At 41.6% G+C, this 20,144-nt stretch overlaps 1 protein-coding gene across 3 annotated transcripts in view; it reads left to right on the top strand.

The window, feature by feature from the left end:
• LOC125453378 (centrosomal protein of 57 kDa-like) overlaps nucleotides 1-15,334 on the top strand; it is a 29,021-nt gene extending 13,687 nt beyond the window's left edge. Inside the window, exons 5-10 of one of the 3 annotated variants that reach the window (XM_059646536.1) lie at nucleotides 4,699-4,815; nucleotides 5,912-5,989; nucleotides 8,217-8,312; nucleotides 11,908-11,985; nucleotides 14,337-14,581; nucleotides 15,154-15,334. In XM_059646536.1, coding sequence (XP_059502519.1) covers nucleotides 4,699-4,815; nucleotides 5,912-5,989; nucleotides 8,217-8,312; nucleotides 11,908-11,985; nucleotides 14,337-14,581; nucleotides 15,154-15,319 — 780 coding nt within the window. In that variant the 3' untranslated portion in view covers nucleotides 15,320-15,334. Of the gene's footprint in view, nucleotides 1-4,698; nucleotides 4,816-5,911; nucleotides 5,990-8,210; nucleotides 8,313-11,907; nucleotides 11,986-14,336; nucleotides 14,582-15,153 lie in introns of all 3 variants that reach the window. The other 2 variants (XM_059646535.1, XM_059646537.1) reach the window with 2 other exon arrangements.
• Nucleotides 15,335-20,144: the final 4,810 nt, after the last annotated feature.

Here is a 20,144-nt window from a genome sequence, read left to right as displayed (position 1 = left end):
TCATTTTGTGAAGATATGAATCATGAATTGTCCACGATATTTGAGGGATCAAGCAGGATTGACCACGATAGATAGGGTGGATAGGGAGAGCCTTTTTCCTAGGGTGGTGTGGGCGAGCACGAGAGGGCATAGCTTTAAATTGAGGGGTGAAAGATATAGGACAGATGTCAGAGGTGGCTTCTTTACTCAGAGTAGTAAGGGTATGGAACGTTTTGCCTGCAACGGTAATAGATTCGCCAACTTTAGGTACATTTACGTCGTCATTGGATAAGCATATGGACATACACGGAATAGTGTAGGTTAGATGGGCTTGAGATCGGTATGACAGGTCGGCACAACATTGTGGGCCGAAGGGCCTGTACTGTGCTGTAATGTTCTATGTATGTTCTATGTTTAATAAAGCAAAATCATTTTACTAGCTAAAATTGATTGGGCAGTGGGAGGCATTCAATAAAGTATTTGGTAAAATCCTAGAATAAAAATATGTGGCTATTTCATACAAAAAAGCTCTTGATTTAGGTAGTCTTGGTCAACAAAGAGATGGATGGAAACAGTTGAAGCCTTGGACCTGACCATATTTGAAGGATGTTGTGGGACCAATAAATTTTTTGTTTAAATTAAGTATATACTTATTTTAAGTATACAGTGGCTCACTGGTTAACACTGCTGCCTGACAGCGCCTGTGTGTGTGTATGTTTCCTCCCACAGTTTAAAGATTTGCAGGTTAGGTGAATTGGCGGTGCTACATTGCCCATAGTGTTCAGGGATGTGTAGCTTAGGTGGTTTATAGGGGGATGGCTCTGGGTGGGATGCTCCAAGGGTTGGTGTGGACTTGTTGGGCCGACGGGCCTGTTTCAGCACTGTTGGGATTCTTTGAAAATGTGAGATCCTGAGTACTTGATATCACATCCCACTGCTCGTTTGTGATTAGACTTGCTGCCACCATTCCTTTTTTCTCTGGTTGGGACCGACAAGCTCCCTTGACTTCAAGCAGTTGAGGGAAAACCACCTGGTAGTCTAATGAGAGGATGCTGTAATTTAAAAAAAATACCATTTGCATAATGCTAAATATGTTAGCTAATATAATTGATATTGCTACAGAAATTGAGGAAGACCGAGGTGGTAAGTCTTGCTCTGTTCTTCTGTCTGCAGTTCTTCTTTCCATTCCACCCCCAAAGCCTTTGTGATGTCATATTGGGTGGTGTTAACAGCATGAACCCTTTCAGATTTTTACTCCTTTTTTTGTGTACAATGTTGAATTGTTACAATAATGTGCACAACATATGTAACTTGCATTCTAACACTCAGAAATAATGAGAGGTAGATATGGGGAACAGACACTCGTTGAATACCCCACAAAGTATATCAAATTACAAATGCAATGAAGACAGTCCACAGATTTCTGAGCAACTTAGCCAGATGCTAGTGACACAGTGGGTCATCAAAACTTGGTCAAATTTTGTGGAAGTTTCCAATTTCTTCCCTTTCAGAAGATTCTGCTTTAATTCCCTCCAAAAGCCATGTCATCACTGTTTCACTAATACCTCACATTGTAATAGTTAGCCCTTTGTTGTGCTGTGCTCAATCTGTGTTGAGCACCACTTGGATAAAACACCAGAGTGGCAAAGATGCCGTAAGCTCTGGAAGGGAGACTCCATGTTGCTCGCCAAGAGTGGTTCAGTAGCATTTTCATACGAGCATATCATAGAATCTCTGCAGTGTGGAAACAGGCCCTTGGCCCATCAAGTCCACACTGACCCTCGGAGCATCCCACTCCAGACCTATTTCCCTACCCTTTCCCTATGACCCACACATCCCTGAACAGCACAGGCAATTTTAGAATGGCCAATCTACCTAGCCTGCATGTCTTTAGACTGTGGGAGGAAATTGGAGCACCTAGTAGAAACCCACACAGATACAGGGAGAATGACTCTGTGTGGAGTTTGCACAGTTGCGTAAGGGTGGAATTGAATCTTGGTCCCCGGCGTTGAGGTAGTAGTGCTAACCACTGGGCCACCATGCCAGCCTTGTTGTTTTTGAACCTGTTAGGGTATCTTAGTGAGGTTCTCCTAGTAGTGGTGAATGCATTGATGCAGGTCTTCAGAGCCTTCTGTTGAACCGAGTATTCTGAAAGGACCCAGTTGCTAGGGACTGCAATAGGTTTTTTTTTGAAAAATAACAATTATAGGAAAAAACATACTTTGCCTCATCCTCACCCCTCTACCTGCCACACCGAGCATCTGTTTGAATAGTGCACGTTCTTGTGAGGCAAAGTGCTGTCTGCACGTTGAGGGGATCCTGAACTATGTTGCAGGGTGCTAACACTGTGCTAATAGGATCAGCTTCAAACAGATCTAGCGACTCCAGACTGGACATTATAAAGCTGGGCATCAACAGCAGAATTGTACTGGAACACAAACTGTAACTTCAAGCCCCAGCATAATTTCCGAACTCCATTTACCTTTAAGCCAGGGGATAAGCAGTTCTTCAATGATGAATGCAGACAGACCTTTCAGGAACAGCACCAGCTACAACATGGGGCTACTTGCTGCCAAATAGCAAGTGATGGATTTCATCTGTTGATTAAGGACTTGCTGTAAGTTATGCAGTCCAGCTAACATTACGTCATGAAGGGTGATGGACAGCTAAGCTCACTTGAAGGTGGCTCCACAAATATCACGATCATTGTGATATGGGAAGCCAACTTTGGTAGCAGTGTAACAGATGAGGCTGAAATATTTGCAATGATCTTCAGCCAGTAGTACCGAATGGGTGATCTATCCTGACCACCACCTGACGCCTGTTAACTGATTCGGTTCATTCCTCGTGATATCAAAGAATGTCTGCAGATGCTGGGTACTGGAAAAGCTATATGCCCTGAAAGTATTCAGGTAAAAGTACTGAAGATGTGCTCCAGAACTTGCTGCACCTGTATCCAAACTTCCAGTACAGCTGCCAGGCCCACAGCAACCTGCTAAATAACTGTCCCATTAAGCCAACTGTCCACATTCTTTATGACCCTGTCCATCACTTTGATAATATTACTGGTTTATTGATAATCGCCTGCAAATAGATCTCTGCTTGAGTTCCACCTAAGCAGACTCAGTTTTGACCTCATGACTATCTTGGTTCAAACATGGTCAAACGAGTTGCATTTTTGTAGTGAGGGTGATAAATTGCCTGTGATATTAAGGAGCCCTGGTAAAACTAGTTGTCAGTGGAAACTGGAGAAATTGTCAAACTCTGCTTTGAGTTGTACTGTGCACAAGGAAAATGTTGTAGTTGTTGGCCAATCATCTCCGCTGCAGGACTTCTTTTGCAGGAGCTGTTCGCACACATTGAGCTGCTTTTTCCTCTGAGACTTCAGATGACGGTCCTGAATCCCTTTATGGTTGATCATTCATAGTGGGCAGAAAATTCCTTTTTTTTTCCTAATCAATCTACTAGCTTAAAAATGATTCATTAGTTCGAGTCAGAAAGGTATACCCTCATGACAACTGAGACTGGTTCACTCGTATCAATCCCACTAAAATTGTCAAGGCTGCATTATGCTCTCTAGAAGAAACGTTGAGGAACTTTCTCCTTCCTCCCAAGGCAGTTGCTTGAGACACATTGCCACCTGACTAGGACTGACCGGGACTCGTTGGCACTTGTTGACATATCCTATTTCTAGGGCTCAGAGATAATGGGAACTGCAGATGCTGGAGAATTCCAAGATAATAAAATGTGAGGCTGGATGAACACAGCAGGCCAAGCAGCATCTCAGCAGCACAAAAGCTGACGTTTCGGGCCTAGACCCTTGTTTACACTGTCTCACACTTGAATTCTTCCACTGAATGGGTGTGAGTAGTTGTGCTCTTTGTCAGAATTATCCTTGCCCACCTTCATAAGGTTAGTGTTATTACTACTTTTCCCCATGAACAATCCTGTTATTTTCCTAAACCTTGTGTTAATAGATACCTGTGGTTCCGTGTCATTTGTTTGATATTAGTTCCATCAAACATGGTGACATTTAATGACCCCTTCCTTTTGTCTTTAGAACTTAGAACAGTACACTACAAAGTAAGAATAGGCTCTTTGGCCCACCACGTCTGTGCTGACCATGATGCTATTCTAGATAAATTCTAACTGCCTACAGATGGCCTGTGTTCCTTTATTCTTTGCCTGTTCATCCGTGTTTCTTAGAGGGTTTTTTGTTTTGACAAGGGTAACTGCAGATGTATAAAGTCTTGTTACTCAAACAAAACATAGTGGATAATTCAACTAAATTTTTGGTTTTTGAAAAGAACTCCAATTTCTAACCCTGGGGAAAATCCAAAGCCAGTTTAACATAACCTTTTTAGTTTTGAGCCCTACTAATGAGAATGAGATTAAAAGCTGTTCTTCACTTGAAGTATTGTAGAAATCTAAATATGCAAATACAGTTAAGGTTGTCATGTTAAGAATTTCAAAACTGGAATTTGATTTCTGAGACATGCATTTGAGAATTACAGAACCAGTAAAGTTTAATGAAGTTCTGACTTAGAGCAGCCATTGAACACTTTGGAATGGAATTAACAGCCTGAAGAGCCACCTTCCTCTGGTTGTTCTACCTGTTATATTTTGAGCAAATTTGCATTTTAAGTGGCGGTGTGTCATGCACAGCCCATAGCGTTTTTTTTTAAAAACCATTTCCACCGTTTTTATTTTCTAATCAAGGCACCTTTGGAAAAGAAGAACTTGGCGGAACAATCTGATCTACAATCAAAGCTTGAAAAACTTGACTTAATCGAGCGAGAATATCTTAGACTCACAGCAACGCAGACTACAGCAGAGGTTCGTGTGTTTGTGGGTCAACATTTTTTTTGTCCATAATGTTTCCTATTTCCAATACATATAATGATTGCTATCGTAAATCAATGTCTAAAAACAAAAATGGGATCACCAGCATTTGAACAGCCAGATTTTATGGTCAATGGCAAAAGATCTGTCTTTTGTCTTGCTGATAACAATCTTCCAGATGCTTTTGACTGGCAACTTGGCATCAGACACCTGATCTAGTGCACGAGCCTCGTCAGAGGATCTGTAGCACGAGTGTGAAACCATCAACAGCAAAACTTAATTTAATCTGAGGAAGGGTCACCAGACCTGAAATGTTAACTCTGTTTTCTCCTTCACAGATGCTGCCAGACCTGCTGAGCTTTTCCACCAACTTTGTTTTTGTTCCTGATTTACAGCATCCACAGTTGTTTCACTTTTTATTTAATCTAATCTGTTAAAGGATTTTACTGAATGTGAGCAAGGAAGCATATTATATTTAAATCCCTTTTCTTTTGTACGGAAAGTGGAAAACAAGGTCATGAGCAGAAATGAGAGACAAATGAAACCAAATGAAAATAATCCCATTTTAAAGTCTCCAACATTAAGAAACAAGACATACTTTTGTAACATGTTTTGAATATCTGGTTCTTGACAGTAGTTGTAACTCATCACATTGTGTTAAAATTTAACTCCTGAAAGCGCCAGTCTTTTGTTTTTGGTGACCTTAGTGTATAATGACCAAGTGAGTATAGAAATGTCATGCTTGTGTGCATTTCAGTCCAGAATTTCTTGAAAGACACTGTTATAAGCCAGTTTCCGGAAAAATAAGACCAGTTGGACAGCAACTACCGGGTTTCAGGTTTTTAACTATGCACTAGTGTACGCAAACATTTCATGTCCAATTTTTATTCTGTAATAGAGCTGATAACTGCATGCTGTTTTATTCTTGGCAAAATTTCTAACCAGTGCATGACAATCTGAATTATTAGACAAAGCAAATCAATTGCAATTAAATTGCTGTAATAAGTCTGTATAGTTCTGTAGATTATAGATGGTCTTTCCTTCTGCCTGAAGTAATTATGACAGCTAGTTGCTTTTGTTTGCTGCACAGAAGAAAATTTCTGAATTGGAACAGAAGTTAAGAGAAGAAGAACATCAACGAAAACTGATACAGGATAAAGCTGCACAGGTTCGTGTGAGGGATTTAATACTACTGTTTAAAACATTTGGGAGTTTAAAGTTGGACCGTATAGACTCAAGAACCTAACTTGAGCCACAGCAGCTAAGGGGAAATAATGGGCAATCAACGCAGGATTTGAGTGTGTTGCACTTAAACGCAAACATTATATGAAAAAGGTGAATCAGCTTGTAGTACAGATTGAAATTGGGTCCAGAAGTGTGGGTATCACAGATGTGGCTGCAAGGGGACCAGGGTTGGGAACAAAATATCCAAGGAAATGTGTCCTAGTTGAAAAAACAGGCAGATGAGGAGAAGTTGCCTTGTTAGTAAAGAATGAAATTTAAATCGTTATTGAGAGATGGTCTAGAGATCCTGTCTGGTTAGAGTTGAGGAACTGCGAAGGGGAAAAAGGAATTATGTGCAAGTACCCTAGGGGTACTCAAGATGAGGGGCAGAAAATAAAATGGGAGATAGAAAAGGCATGTAAGAAAGTCACTATTATAATCATCCGTGCGGTCCAGTATGCAGGTGGACTGGGAAAATCCGATTGTTAGCAGATCCCAAGAAAAGAAATTTTGTGGAATGTCAGTGAGATGGGTTTGGTTTTTGAAAGCTTGTGGTAGAGCCCACGGGGATCAGGCAATTCTGGATTGGGTGATGTGTCATGTGACAGACTCGAATAGAGAACTTGCGGTGTTGTAACCCCCCTAGAGGGCAGTGACCATAATATGATAGAGTTCACCCTGCAGTTTGAGGAGGAGAAGCTGCAGTCCAAGGTAATAGTCTTTTACTCAGTTGTAAAACATGAGCTGGCCGTAGTTGGTTGGAACGAGAATCTTGCAGAGATGATGTTGGAACACCAATTGCAAGAGTTTGAGGGTAATTCAGGAGGCACTGAAGAAATTCATTCCAAGGAAGAAGAAACATACTAAGGGAGGACAAAGCAGCCATGGCTGACATGGGAAATCAGGGATAGCATCAAAGCGAAAGACATTCATTGTGGTGAATATTAATGTAAAGCTTCCCCCCCCCCCAAAAAAAGCAGAGAATTACTAAATTACAAGGGAGTGGGGGGAGGAAGGGGAGACAATGAAATGAGGGTAAGCTAACTATTAATGTAAAATTGCGCGACTGGCAAGAATGGACATTGGAGGAGAAGTAATGGGGAACAGAAAAATGGTGCAAGATCCCAACACCACAACAGAACTTCAAGAGTCATTTTGGAAGCAAGTGTCGCAGTCATCATTTAGGGAGAAGGTGTTGGAAAGTTGAAAATTCTTACGGTGGATAAATAATCCTGGACCAGATGGACCACAGCCGGGGTTCTGAAGAAGATGGCTGAGACGACTGTGGCAGCATCGGTGTTGGTCCTTGAGGAAACAGTGGAGTCGGGAGGGTTCCAGAGTACTGGAAATTGGCTAATGTAAAACTCTGTTTAAGAAGGGAGGAAGGCAGAAGAAGGAAATTTATAAGCCATTAGTAAGATTTGAGGGCTTATTATTAAGGATGAGATTGCAGAGTACTTGCAAGTGCATAGTACAATGGGGCGAAGTCAGCACAGTTTTGTTAAGGGGATGTTGTGTCTGAGAAATCTTTAAATTCTTTGAGAAGGTAATGAGCAAGTTAAATCAAGTAGAACTTGTGGATTTGTTAGTTTGGATTTCAAGAAGGCCTTCAATATGCTCCACGGAAGGCTGCTAAATAAAAGGAATCCATAGTGTTCGGGGCAAAGCACTTTCATAGGTAAAAGAATGGCTGACTAAAGAGGGTAAAGCGGCCTTTCAAGATGGCAGCTGGGACTAGTGGAGTTCTACAGGAGTCAGTGTTGGGACCACAACTATTTGCATTCTAAATTTAATGATCTGGATGAAGGTGCTGAGAATATTGCTGAAAAGCTTGCAGATAATACGTATGGGTAGGAACAGAAGACAGGCTGCAGAATGTCTTGGACTGACTAGGAGAGTGAGCAAGATGACCGATGGAGTGGAGTGTGGCAAGCTGTTAGGTTATGCACTTTAGTAGGAAGCAAAGAGGTGCTGACTATTTTGCAAACTAGGAAAGGCTTTGGAAATCTGATGCGCAAAGGGATTTGGGAGTCCTAGCTTTTGAAATGATTTTATATGAACATGGTTAAATATTCCACAGCCTTTAATAATTTGAGGTATGTGCCTGTTTTTAAAGGGTGGAATTCTATTTAATTATGTTTGCATATTTGAGGATTTTGTTGTAGTTGCAGACTGGCCTGGAAAGGAACAGAATTTTGCTACAAGCAGTGTCGCCAATGGTCCCAAAACCAAAGAGAGCAAGAAGCAAGAGGAAGCAGCCAGTCAAGGTAGAGTTAATACTTGCTATAGCTAACAAGAACTGACCGGTTCTACAAAGATTTTGAAGTACTCAGCAAACTTTTAAAATACTACTTTTGGTTTAGGGGTTGGTAAATGTGACTGGAAAAATAATGAAAATTTCATTAAAAGTACACCTTGTCTGATAAATACATTCAAGAATTTTCATATCAGGAGATGATCTGTTACTGCCATCCAGATGCAGATGGGTTGGAATTGAAGTGATTAATGGAATAATGACAACGTAAACACTACATGGAGGCAAGGGAACAGTGGTAATATCACTGGACAAGAAATCCAAGGGACCAAGAATATGTGCCATCTTGACAGTTACGTGAAGTTTGAATTCAGTTCATAAAGTCTCAATCATAACCTCAAACTAGTCCATCGTTAACCAGAAACTGTTGTTGGCATGTTGTAAAAACTCATGGTTCACTAATCCTTTTTTTAAAAGAAGGGAAAGAAAACTGCCTTCACCAGGTCTGGCCCGAAGGTAACTCTGGATCTGCAGTTACGTTGTTGTTTTATTAAATGTGGCCTAGAAAACCACTCCATTGAACCAAATCTAAGGAAAGGATTGAAATCAGACAGACCAACTGGCATCAACTTGGTCACTGAAAGAAAAAACATCTGCAATTGAGCCCCGTCAATCTTTCTAAGTCTTACTTCCTAATATCTGGGTGTTTTTGCAAAACAAAGCTCAACTACAGTTTGGAAAATCTACCAGACACCACTACCGTCTCGTGGCAGAATGGGAAACAGTCAGGACCCCAGTAGTGTTCTGACATTGTGTCAGACATGGGCAAGTAGACCTCTTGCTCATGTACCAGCAACTGCACTCCTCTTGGCTGATGTTTAACTCCATGTTGAGCACCAATTGGAATACTCTGGATGGGGAACTTGAAATTCCTTTGCTAAGACTGATTCAGTAGTACTGCTATAGGACATTGGCAGAAATTCAGTCTAGCAGTTCTGGATGTGAGTTTGCTCGCTGAGCTGGAAGGTTAGTTTTCAGACGTTTCGTCACCATTCTAGGTAACATCAGTGAGCCTCCAATGAAGCGCTGGTGTTATGTCCTGCTTTCTATATATCTGGTTAGGTTTCCTTGGGTTGGTGATGTCATTTCCTGTTCTTTTTCTCCGGGGATGGTAGATTGGCTCCAAATCAAATGTGCTTGTTGATGGAGTTCCGGTTGGAATGCCATGCCTCTAGGAATTCTCGTGTGTGTCTCTTTGGCTTGTCCTAGAATGGATGTTTTGTCCCAATCAAAGTGGTGTCCCTCCTCATCTGTATGTAAGGATACGAGTGATAGTGGGTCATGTCGTTTTGTGGCTAGTTGATGTTCATGTATCCTGGTGCCTAGCTTTCTGCCTGTTTGTCCAATGTAGTGTTTGTCACAGTTTTTGCAAGGTATTTTGTAGATGACGTTCGTTTTATTTGTTGTCTGTAATAGGGTCTTTTCAGTTCAATAGCAGCTGTTTTAGTGTGTTGGTGGGTTTGTGGGCTACCCTGATGCCAAATGGTCCGAGTAGTCTGGCAGTCATTTCAGAAATGTCTTTGTAGGGGAGAGTGGTTATGGTTTCTGGGCCTGGTTTGCTGAGAAATCGGCGGACTGTGTTCATCTGGGTACCTGTTCTTTTTGAACACGCTGTATAGGTGACTTGCTTCTAGCAGTCTAGCAGCTGACAGCAAGTAATGCAAAAAAAGCACATAACCTACTTGAATCCATCCTCGGCAATTTTCCTGTTTGCAGAGGCATCTGTCTGTGACAGTCCTAGTAGAAGTGACCATCTCTCAGATATTGTGGACATGTCTCCTTGTGACTGGCACTGCCACTGTAGTGCATGACAGATTTGAAATAGACTCAACTTCAAAATTTGGATATTCGTGAACAGTGGCAGCACAGCTGTATTCAACCACAGTCTGTAACATGTGGTTTTGTGTCTCTATTATCTCAGATGCCAGTCCTCAATCGATTTTTGACTTGTGTGAAATTGGGGTGCTGCAATACTGTGGGGTACTGGCAACTTTCTGATGCAAGTACCAAAGACTTGTGCCCCGGAACTAGACATATCAATAGCTAATTCCATCTCACCTATACCCAACAATGTAGAAAATTGCTCATCTATGTCTTGTACTCCAAAATGCAAAACAAATCTAGCCTGGCCGATTTATTGCCTTTATTGGTCTGATCTTGATTACAAAAATAATAGGTTGTTTTCTGCTGGTAGTATTGGACTGAAGTGGCAAGTATCGTCTGCATCATTCAAGTGTCAAGCAATGACCGCTCAAAATAAAATTTATAATTGTTTCCTGATCAATTGTATTACTATTTCTCAATCCCTTGCCTTCAACCTCCAGGAAAGATTCCTGTTGATCAGAAACAGCTGTATGAGGTTTTTTCTAAAACCAGCATTCTCAATGTTTACGACCAACTTTAATAACATGTCTGTTCACCACCTCTTTAATATTTGCCTGTTGCCTCTGCCTATTTTCATAATTTCATAATCCTTTGACTTGCATCTGTCATGTTTTCCTTTTTAAGCCTTTATTGTCTTCATTTAATGCTTTTCAATATAAGAATGCATTGTAATCTCCAAACTCAAGACTTGGTTATTACTAATGCCAATCCCTAAGGGATAACAACACTACCTGCCTCCTTTCGGAAATAGAATTGCTCACTACTCCTGTTGCTTTTCTGTTCTCTTGGGCACCTGTGTTCATGCAACTACCATCCCTTTTGGTGGCATGCACCTCTGTTTTGGCACTGTTACAAACGCGTCCACTGTCTTCATTTAATCACCTTCTGTTACTCCATCAAAGCATGTTGCATAAAAACCTCCCAAGTGTATGTAGGATATTGATTTGAGTGGATTAATATTTGATCAGGATGCTGAGGGAAACTCCTAATCTTAAACAGCACTATGGATCTTCTGCATCTGCCTCATTGTAGGGTAGTCTTCTGCTTAATGCCTCTTTCCTGAAATCACCTTCAATAATGTGCTTTGATACCTTGCTACAGTAGCAATTGGTGTAGTGGTAATGCCACTAATTTAGTAATTCAGTGGACCTGGTTATTGCTGTGGGACCAAGGTGTCCCATTCTATCAGCCACAGTAGTATTTTAAATTTCATTATTAAATCTGGAGTATGATGTCTTGGTAATGATGACCATGAGTTACTAGGGATTTGTCATATAAATATTTGGTTAACTGAGACCTATTTTTGGGAGGAAGGCAATCTGCCAACTTGCCCAGTCTGGTATATGCGAGACTGCAAACCACCTCCGCTGATCCAGATTCTTATACAAGTCCTTGTCAGTGATGCTGTCATTCCATGAAATAACAATGGAGGCTGTAGAGAAGAGTCAACTTGGATTGTGCTGTTAGGCACTGGAGAGGGACTTGAACCCCCTAACTTGCAGACTTGGGCATGTGCTGCCCAGAAACCTCCAGCTTGACATTAGCTGTTGCTTGATCTTTTGAGAACTGTTTCGCTATATGATAGTGAAGAGAAAATTGCTGAGCTGTATGCAAATATGTGATTTTCTGATATGTTCTCCCAAGTATTTTCTTTCCTTTTTCAGAAATCTTGTCCAAACCATTCACATGCGCAGCCTCATTATCGCTTCAACTTAAGTGACGTACCATTTGTTGCAGGAAAAGTGAGTAACTGCATTGGTTTTGTATCTAGTTCTGGTGCTGCTACGATGCATTATTCTTGCCATGCTGGTACATTTATTTATTGCCTTTGTTTACTGGAGTCTTTTTACACACAGTTTTGAATGTGGCAGGTACTGTTGATTGGGATACGCAAGACTGTACCTCCTTGGCTGGATATCAGTGAATTTTAATAGCTTTCAAGAGAATTTAATAGTAAACCAATCTTTAGTTCAAGCATTATTTTAATACACCTTTTATTTCCTGTTGTTAGTCATGTCACTTTTTTCACCCATCTGGAGTCATGTTTGACAGGCATCACTCAAAGGATAATGAGCAATTTCTGAATGATGTGTAGAGTGCATTCATGTTGTGTGGTTTCGATTATTTATACTTGTTCAAAACACGGCAGTTGAATTTGAATACCACAAACCATTATTATAAACATCTGATTCACAAGAGTCCATGGATGAGGAGAGCCCGCTATCCTCCCTGGCCCTTGCAACTCTGGTCCCACAATGTTATCAGGCTAAATAACCTATTGCAGTATCGCTTACACGTTTTAAATTTTTTTTATCTGCTGTAATCAATGTCTGTTTTTTTTTTAAGTGTGCCATAGCAGCACTGTACCATCTATAAGTTGCACTGCAACAATTTGGTAAAATTCTTTCAGATATCTCAAACTCTCAACTACCACCTAGAATAACAAAGGCAGCAGTTGCAATTACCACCTGCAAATTCCCCTCTAATTAACAGAATTATAGCACCATTCCGAATTGCCAGATTGAAAGCCTGGAATTCCCTTTCCTAATAGTGTGTACCTGTACACGATGGTCTGAAGTTCATAAAGGTTACTCACTACCATCTTCTCAAATTGGGGGTTGACAGCAGATGTTTACTTTGCCATTGATGCTGTCATCCACTCAACTTCTATAGCCTTTTTAAAAAATTTTGTTGCAGTCTTTTATATTTGGTTAAGTTCAGCTTTGCCTACAGATTTGGTCACTTTTTTTAAGCTAGTATGGGATTCTTCTCAATATCAATTGCTTAATCTTTTGAAAGAGCGACCTGTGGGGGGGTTAGAGATGATGTGAACTGCAGATGCTGGAGAATCCAAGATAACAAAGTGTGAAGCTGGATGAACACAGCAGGCCAAGCAGCATCTCAGGAGTACAAAAGCTGACGTTTCGGGCCTAGACCCTTCATCGGAGAGGGTTCTGAAATCGGGAGAGAGGGGGAGGCGGACCGAAGATGGATAGAGGAGTATAGGTGGGGAGGGGATGGGTCAATCCGTGGAGGACGGACAAGTCCAGGAGGCGGGATGAGGTTAGGAGGGAAATGGAGGTGCAGCTTGAGGTCGAGATAGGTGAGAAGAACAGGTTAGGGAGGCGGGGGTGAGCTGGGCTGGTTTTGGGATGCAGTGGGGGGAGGGGAGATTTTGAAACCAGTGAAGTCTACATTGATAGCATTGGGCTGCAGGGTTCCCAAGCGGAATATGAGTTGCTGTTCCTGCAACCTTCGGGCAGCATCATTTGTGGCACTGCAGGAGGCCCAGGATGGACATGTCATCTAAGGAGCTTGGTTCGTAATAAATGACTGCACCTCCCAGTCGCGAACCATTTTAACTCTCACTCCCATTCCTTAGATGACAAAATCCATCCTGGGCCTCCTGCAGTGCCACAGTGATGCCGCCCGAAGGTTGCAGGAACAGCAACTCGTATTCCGCCTGGGAACCCTGCGCCCAATGGTATCAATGTGGACTTCACAACCTTCAAAATCTTCCCTTCCCCCACTGCATCCCAAAACCAGCCCAGCTCGTCCCCCTCCTCACCACTGCATCCCAAAACCAGCCCAGCTCATCCCCGCCTCCCTAACCTGTTCTTCTCACCTATCCAGACGTCAAGCCGCACCTCCATTTCCCTCCTACTAACCTCATTCCGCCTCCTGGACCTGTCCGTCCTCCCCGGATTGACCCATCCCCCTCCCTACCTCCCCACCTATACTCCTCTATCCATCTTCGGTCCGCCTCCCCCCCCTCTCCCTATTTATTTCAGAACCCTCTCCCCATCCCCCTCTCTGATGAAGGGTCTAGGCCCGAAACGTCAGCTTTTGTGCTTCTGAGATGCTGCTTGGCCTGCTGTGTTCATCCAGCTTCATGTTTTGTTACCTTTTGGGGATTCTTGCATTCTTCAAACCAGAAAGATGTATTAAATTGTAGATTTAAAAAGATGAGAAGGAAGAATGGTCAACATATAATTACTTGCCATATAAAGAAGCTTTCATCAAAATGTTTAATAGGAAAGTTATTTTCAACTTATTGCTGTATTCAATTTCCTAATACCTTTTTGTTATTCAGTCTGCAAGTCCAAGCCATTCTGTCCGTGCAAATGTTCAGCATGTCTTGTATTTGTTGAAGCAGCACAACAAGATTTTGTGCAATGATCGTGTTGTCAGTGACCAGCCAATGGCTGGGGACAAAATCTCTCCAGTTTCCGCCACGATGCCCGACAGTTCTTCTGGATCTATCATTTCCTCCACATCTCATGAGGTGCTGTCTGAATTACTGTTGGCACTGCAAGATGAGTTTGGACAAATGAGCTTGTAAGTGTACTGCTTCTCTGCATGTAATTGCCTAGTAGGATTTTGAACTTGATAGTTTGTGAATACTGTTTATTTGGCTTTATTCTATAGCTGCACGTAGAATATGGACACTCTCTTATTATGCACGTATAAGATTGGCTCTGGTGAGGGTGCTGTCTGAAACTGGAGTGTTTTTGGTGTTGGGCGAGTAGACAGCTGAAGAACTGGTGTGTAAGGAAGCTGAATACTATTGATCTGGTTGATTTGAGTAAAGAATGACCTGAAAGTACAAGTTGAGCAAACACCACCTTTTAATTGGTGCCAATTATAGTCACTATTTTCCATTTCTCTCCTTGGCCCTATTCTGTCTGCTGCCCAAGGATGCAGTGTTTAATGTTAGGGAAAGAACTGTTTAGGGATACATTACCCTTCTTTTAAATTCGAATTTCTTTCTATTCTCTGGCCCTCCTTTCCCCTTTCTGAAATGCATTACTGAACTGCTTTGGTACTTGGGGCACATCACCAAGCTAAAAGGTAAAAACTTTCAATTTCTCTGCAAATAATGCATGCTGTATGTTTTATTTTAAATATAGTGAGCACCAAGAATTGGTGAGACAAATTCATGAAGCAAACTCAAATGCAGCGAGAAAGGACTTGGAACAAGAATTAGAATCACTGGTGAAAAGAATAGAAGCAAAAGGAGATCAAATCAGGAAAGTCCGTAAACACCAGGCATCGGTAAGGATGAAAATTCTTTAAATAGGTCAGTTCCTACCAACACCCAATGGTGATGGGAAAATACTCGATACCTACATGTCTTACCTATCTACATAGCTTGCTGCTACCAAAATACTTAATACAAATTCTTGGAGGCATAGTGTTGTCATTAATGAGACACAACGTCTCGTTTGAGCTGCAGATTGTGTTCTCCTATTTAGCTCCATATTCAACTATTTCCTCCACTCTTTCAGCTCCACAGTATTGAAAATTCAGTTTGCAGTTCTTTGCCCGAGTAGCAATTCCGCTTGTAAATTCAGGCTCAATTGCTTGCATTTATGACATTGTGTGCTGGGCATGTGGAGGCCTGTGTAATTGTGTAATGTCATTAGTGATGGGGAAAGAATCCTAGCCTGTCGTCTTGCTCTGACCTGCAGACCCGGAGATGATAACTGCTGATGTGGATTTTCAACTTCTTTCAAGGACAGTCATTTTTAAAATTTGAAATTGTTTATTGTCCTGAATTTCTGTTTTATCTGTTTCTCTTTAAGGCTCAAATTATTTTCTATGCTACTATTTATCTTTCAAGATCTAATTCCCTAAACTTATACATATTTTCTTCCATAAAAAATGTATGCATTTCATAAAATCGTGGCTCTATTTATGATGCTATTCCTTGGTTTTTTTGTGTTTAAACAATCCTGAGAACAAATGGAGTAATGAAGCAATTCATTGAACTGTAGTAGTTCAAACTGATTTATTGTCTGGCTTTCACTTATGGTCACTTTCATGTGGCCTCTCTCTTGATGTGATACCGAAATGCAATATACACAATGTTGGAACGAGAGTAGGGCATTTTTCCCCTCAAGCCTCCTATGCCACTCAGGTCATCGCTGGCTTGACTTTTGGCATTCTTGTCAACCATGAAAATGTCTCATTCGTTTGGTTATCAGGAAATTACTTACCTCTGTCAGGAAAGCATTCAAAGACTTCACTTCCTTCGCCACCTTTTTTTTTTTTTGAAGTGTTCTAATCATTCCTTGTAAGACAAAAATGCTCATTTTAAGGTGTAAGTCCAGTAATCCTCGAGGTTATAGACCTCACTCAGCTGGTGGGTTTGAATGTGAACATTTTGATACCTTCCTAGGTAGCATCGTCTGTGTGTCTCCGGTGAAACATCTGTGTTATGTGCCGCTCGTTTATATGCTTCAGTTTGCTAGGGTGCTTGGTATTATTTAAAATTCTGAATTAGACCCGGTGTACAAACCACTGAAAAATGATGTGTTTGATCGAGTTCCACTTGGAATACCAGGAATTCCCTGGCATGTCTCTGTTTCAGCTTGTGAGATTATGGATGTGTTGTCTCAGTCAAACTTACATCCTTCGTCCATGTGTAGTGAGACAAGTGAGAATTGGTCGTGTCTTTTGATGGCTAATTGGTGTTTGTGTATCTGTTTAATCAGTTTTCTTCTGGTTAGGCCTATCTAATGTTTCTCAGTCCTTGCATTGTGTTTTGTATATTATACTGGTTGTTTGGATTTGGGTATGGGATCCTTTACGTTCATCAGTAGTTGTCGGTTTGTGGGCTGTTGTGATACGGAGGGGTCTGAATATTCTTGTAGTTATCTCCCTGAAATGTCGTTGATGTACAGTCAGGTAATAAGTGAGTCTGGTTGTGTTGTGGTCTGTCTTAGTAGTAATGGCGGATTGTGCTTTACAGGTATCCGTTCCTTTTTGAAGACTCTTCAGATACTTCTGCTTTGTGTAGTTCCGGGTCGCTGCAATGTCTTGTGGCTCATTTTTAGTGTCGTGATCCATCTCCACTTTTTTGTGGGTGCTGGAGTGATTGCTCGTGTTATTGAGTGTCTGGTCTATATCTGTGGCCTTTCTATATACGCTAGTGTAGATTTCCCCATTGTTTTTTGAATTCCACCATTTATGTCCAGGAAGGGTAGTCAGTCGTTTTTCTTTATCATGAATTTTATTATCAATGAATTTCTTCTAATTTTGTGCATTTGATAATCACAAAGATGCTGTCTACGTATTGGACCCAAAGTTTTTGGGTGTATCGTGGCGAGCGCTGACGTTCTAATGTTTTCAGAAGCAGTAATGCAATCAGTCCTGATATTGGGGATCCTGCTGGTGTTCCATAGATTTATTTGTATATGGTGTTGGTGGAGTAGTAGTAGGTCGTGAGGCACCGACCTAGTAGTATTATGGTGCCTAGGCTGCCTGCCTGTTTGATTTTTGTCCAGCAATGTGGCAGTTGTTTCTTTGGTTAGGCCAATTGTTTATGGATGTAAATAGTCAAAGGATGTCATCTTGTCCTCTTCTTTCCTGGTGCCGTTGATGTTGAGGAATCCTTGGGTTGAGTGGGTCATATTGTCTACTAAGTATTTCAATTTCTGTTGCAGTTCTTTGCAAGTCCACATGTTGGTGCACCTGGCAGTGAGACAATGGAATTGAGGGGCACCCCCACTTTTTGTGTATCTGAGTCCCTACGTACTCTGGGGTGTGTTGGATCGCCCTGCTTTCATTCTTTTGATAGTCGTGTCTTGCTGGTGTCTGCTGAATTTTCTAATTTTTTTCAGGGCTATTGTAATCTGGTCCCCTCACTGTGCTGTCGAGTCCATTGCCATCTATTGGTAGGTGTCAGTATCTGCTAGTAGTGTGTTTTGCTTTTCTAGATATGTTGGATTCTCTTGAGGATTACTGTCATGTGACCTTTTGGTCCACTGGTAAGATTTACAATGTATCTGTCTTTCTTGAGTCATTCAAGGGCTTTTCTCTCTTCAGTGTTGACCGTAATCCAGTTTTTTTTTTCCTTTTTTTTGTTTTACTCAATGTTGGGACTGTCTGTTGTAGTTCTTCTAAAGAGTCCATTGTTCTTTTGGTGTTGATTCCAGTGCAGCCAAGAAGTCAGTCTTTTTGGTGTCACTGCGGTTAAATTCAGTCTGTGTATAAGGATAGTTTTCTCAGTGTCTGTAAATGGCCAGCCCAAGATGATTTTGATCTGTGAATGTGCATTGTCCATGTCATTGATGCGGGTGATTTTGGAAAGCTGTTTAGAAGGGCTATTCTCGTCTGTTCTTGTTCTCGTTCTCATCAGTGTGGATGTCCATTCCTGGTTGATTGCATTGAAGTACAGAGTTTTTTTGGAAAGCGGGCAACTGCACATATTTATGGAGTCGGTTGTGGGCATCGTTGATCATAACGGCTGCAGAAGGATAGAGGTTACGTTCAGCTGTCCTTTTGTGCGTGCAGATTGTTGACTTTTATACTTCAGCCTTGTGGCAGTACCTGCTTTTTCTGAGGCATTTGTGCAGGAAGTATAGTTATTCACGGGTTACGCTCAATTGGATGGCATTTGTTTCCCATCTGTTTGAGGAGGTTGCACCTATAGGTGTTTAAAGTTCTTGAAGATTTGTAGTTTGGGTTCTGAATAAGGCTGTAGACATGCATGCCGAGTCAGTGGGTTTGGATGGAAATGTTTTGTCGCCCTGCTAGGTAACATTTAGTGTACTGTCCCATTTGTTGTTTGTATGCCTCAGTTTAAAACCAGTAGGATCTCTATTCTACAACTTCCCTCAGACGCGTTGTCTCACTGCCAGCTACACCACCATATAAACTTGCCGAAGAACTACAACAGAACTTGAAATACTTAGTGGACAACCCTACCCACTCATCGAGGATACCAGGATGGAAGGGATGAGATGATAACCTTTGACATGACAGCACTATTTACATCCGTGAACGTGACCTAGCCAAAGAGACAATTGCCACACTACTGGAGGAATCAAGTAGACAGACAACCCAGGACACCAATAACATCAATAAGGACACCACCACCATGAACCTGAGGAAGGGTTACCAGACCTGAAACGTTAACTCTTGTTGCTTCACAGATGCTGCCAGACCTGCAGAGCTTTTCCAGCAACTTTTGTTTGTGTCACTTATCACGCTACCATACATCAAGGACATTGCAGAGATGACCACAAGACTGCTCAGACCCGTAGGTGTCACAGTAGCCCACACAAACTGACAACCACCCTATGAAAGCTACTGATGAACGTAAAGGATCCCATATCCAAAACCAGCAAAAAATTACATAATGTACGAAATACCATGCAAGGACTGGGAATCGCTACATTGGCCAAGCCGGAAGAAAACTGCCTGTACGGATGCACTAACACCAACTAGCCATCAAAAGACATAACCAATTCTCACTTTGTATAAATTACGTGTAGACAAAGAGGAAATGAGTTTGACTGGGACAATACATCGATAATCGCACGAGCCAAACAGACTTGCCTGGGAATTCCTGGAGGCCTTGTATTCCAACCGGAAGTCCATCAAAAACACATTGAATTAGACTGTGTACAAACCACAGAAATAGAGCTTGAAGTAATATCAAGCACTCCAGCAACCTGTGGAAGCTACCTTTGGAGAGAGGCAATAAGTGTTCAGGAGGCAAGTGAAGTTCATGCACGTGATAATTTATTCAAGTATCTGCCAGTACAATGTAGGGAGAAGCCAAAAACCACCCTGAATTTGATGTTGATATGAGGGTTCAGTTATACTCAATCTTCAGCTTCGATCTGAAAAACAAGTCTGATGGACTATTTTCAATGCAGACAATTCTCATTTCGAACTTTTCTTGTTATTTCGGAACACTCCGGGAAGTGCCTTTTCCGAGTCTTTACATCGCTCGTCAATGTTTGTGTACTCTCTAGCATCACCACAGACCAAGGGCCAGGTGATACCGGTGTTATGAGGCAGGTTGTTGTCGTCATTATCGGAGCCCGACTGATGTTACTGGCCACTTTGTTGGTGTTATGTCTAGGTGGAGGATCTTATCTCACCGTTT

The sequence above is a fragment of the Stegostoma tigrinum genome, chromosome 6 (genome assembly GCF_030684315.1).
Source record: "Stegostoma tigrinum isolate sSteTig4 chromosome 6, sSteTig4.hap1, whole genome shotgun sequence".
NCBI classification, from domain to species: Eukaryota; Metazoa; Chordata; class Chondrichthyes; order Orectolobiformes; family Stegostomatidae; genus Stegostoma; species Stegostoma tigrinum.
This window is presented reverse-complemented; position numbering and strand designations above follow the sequence as displayed.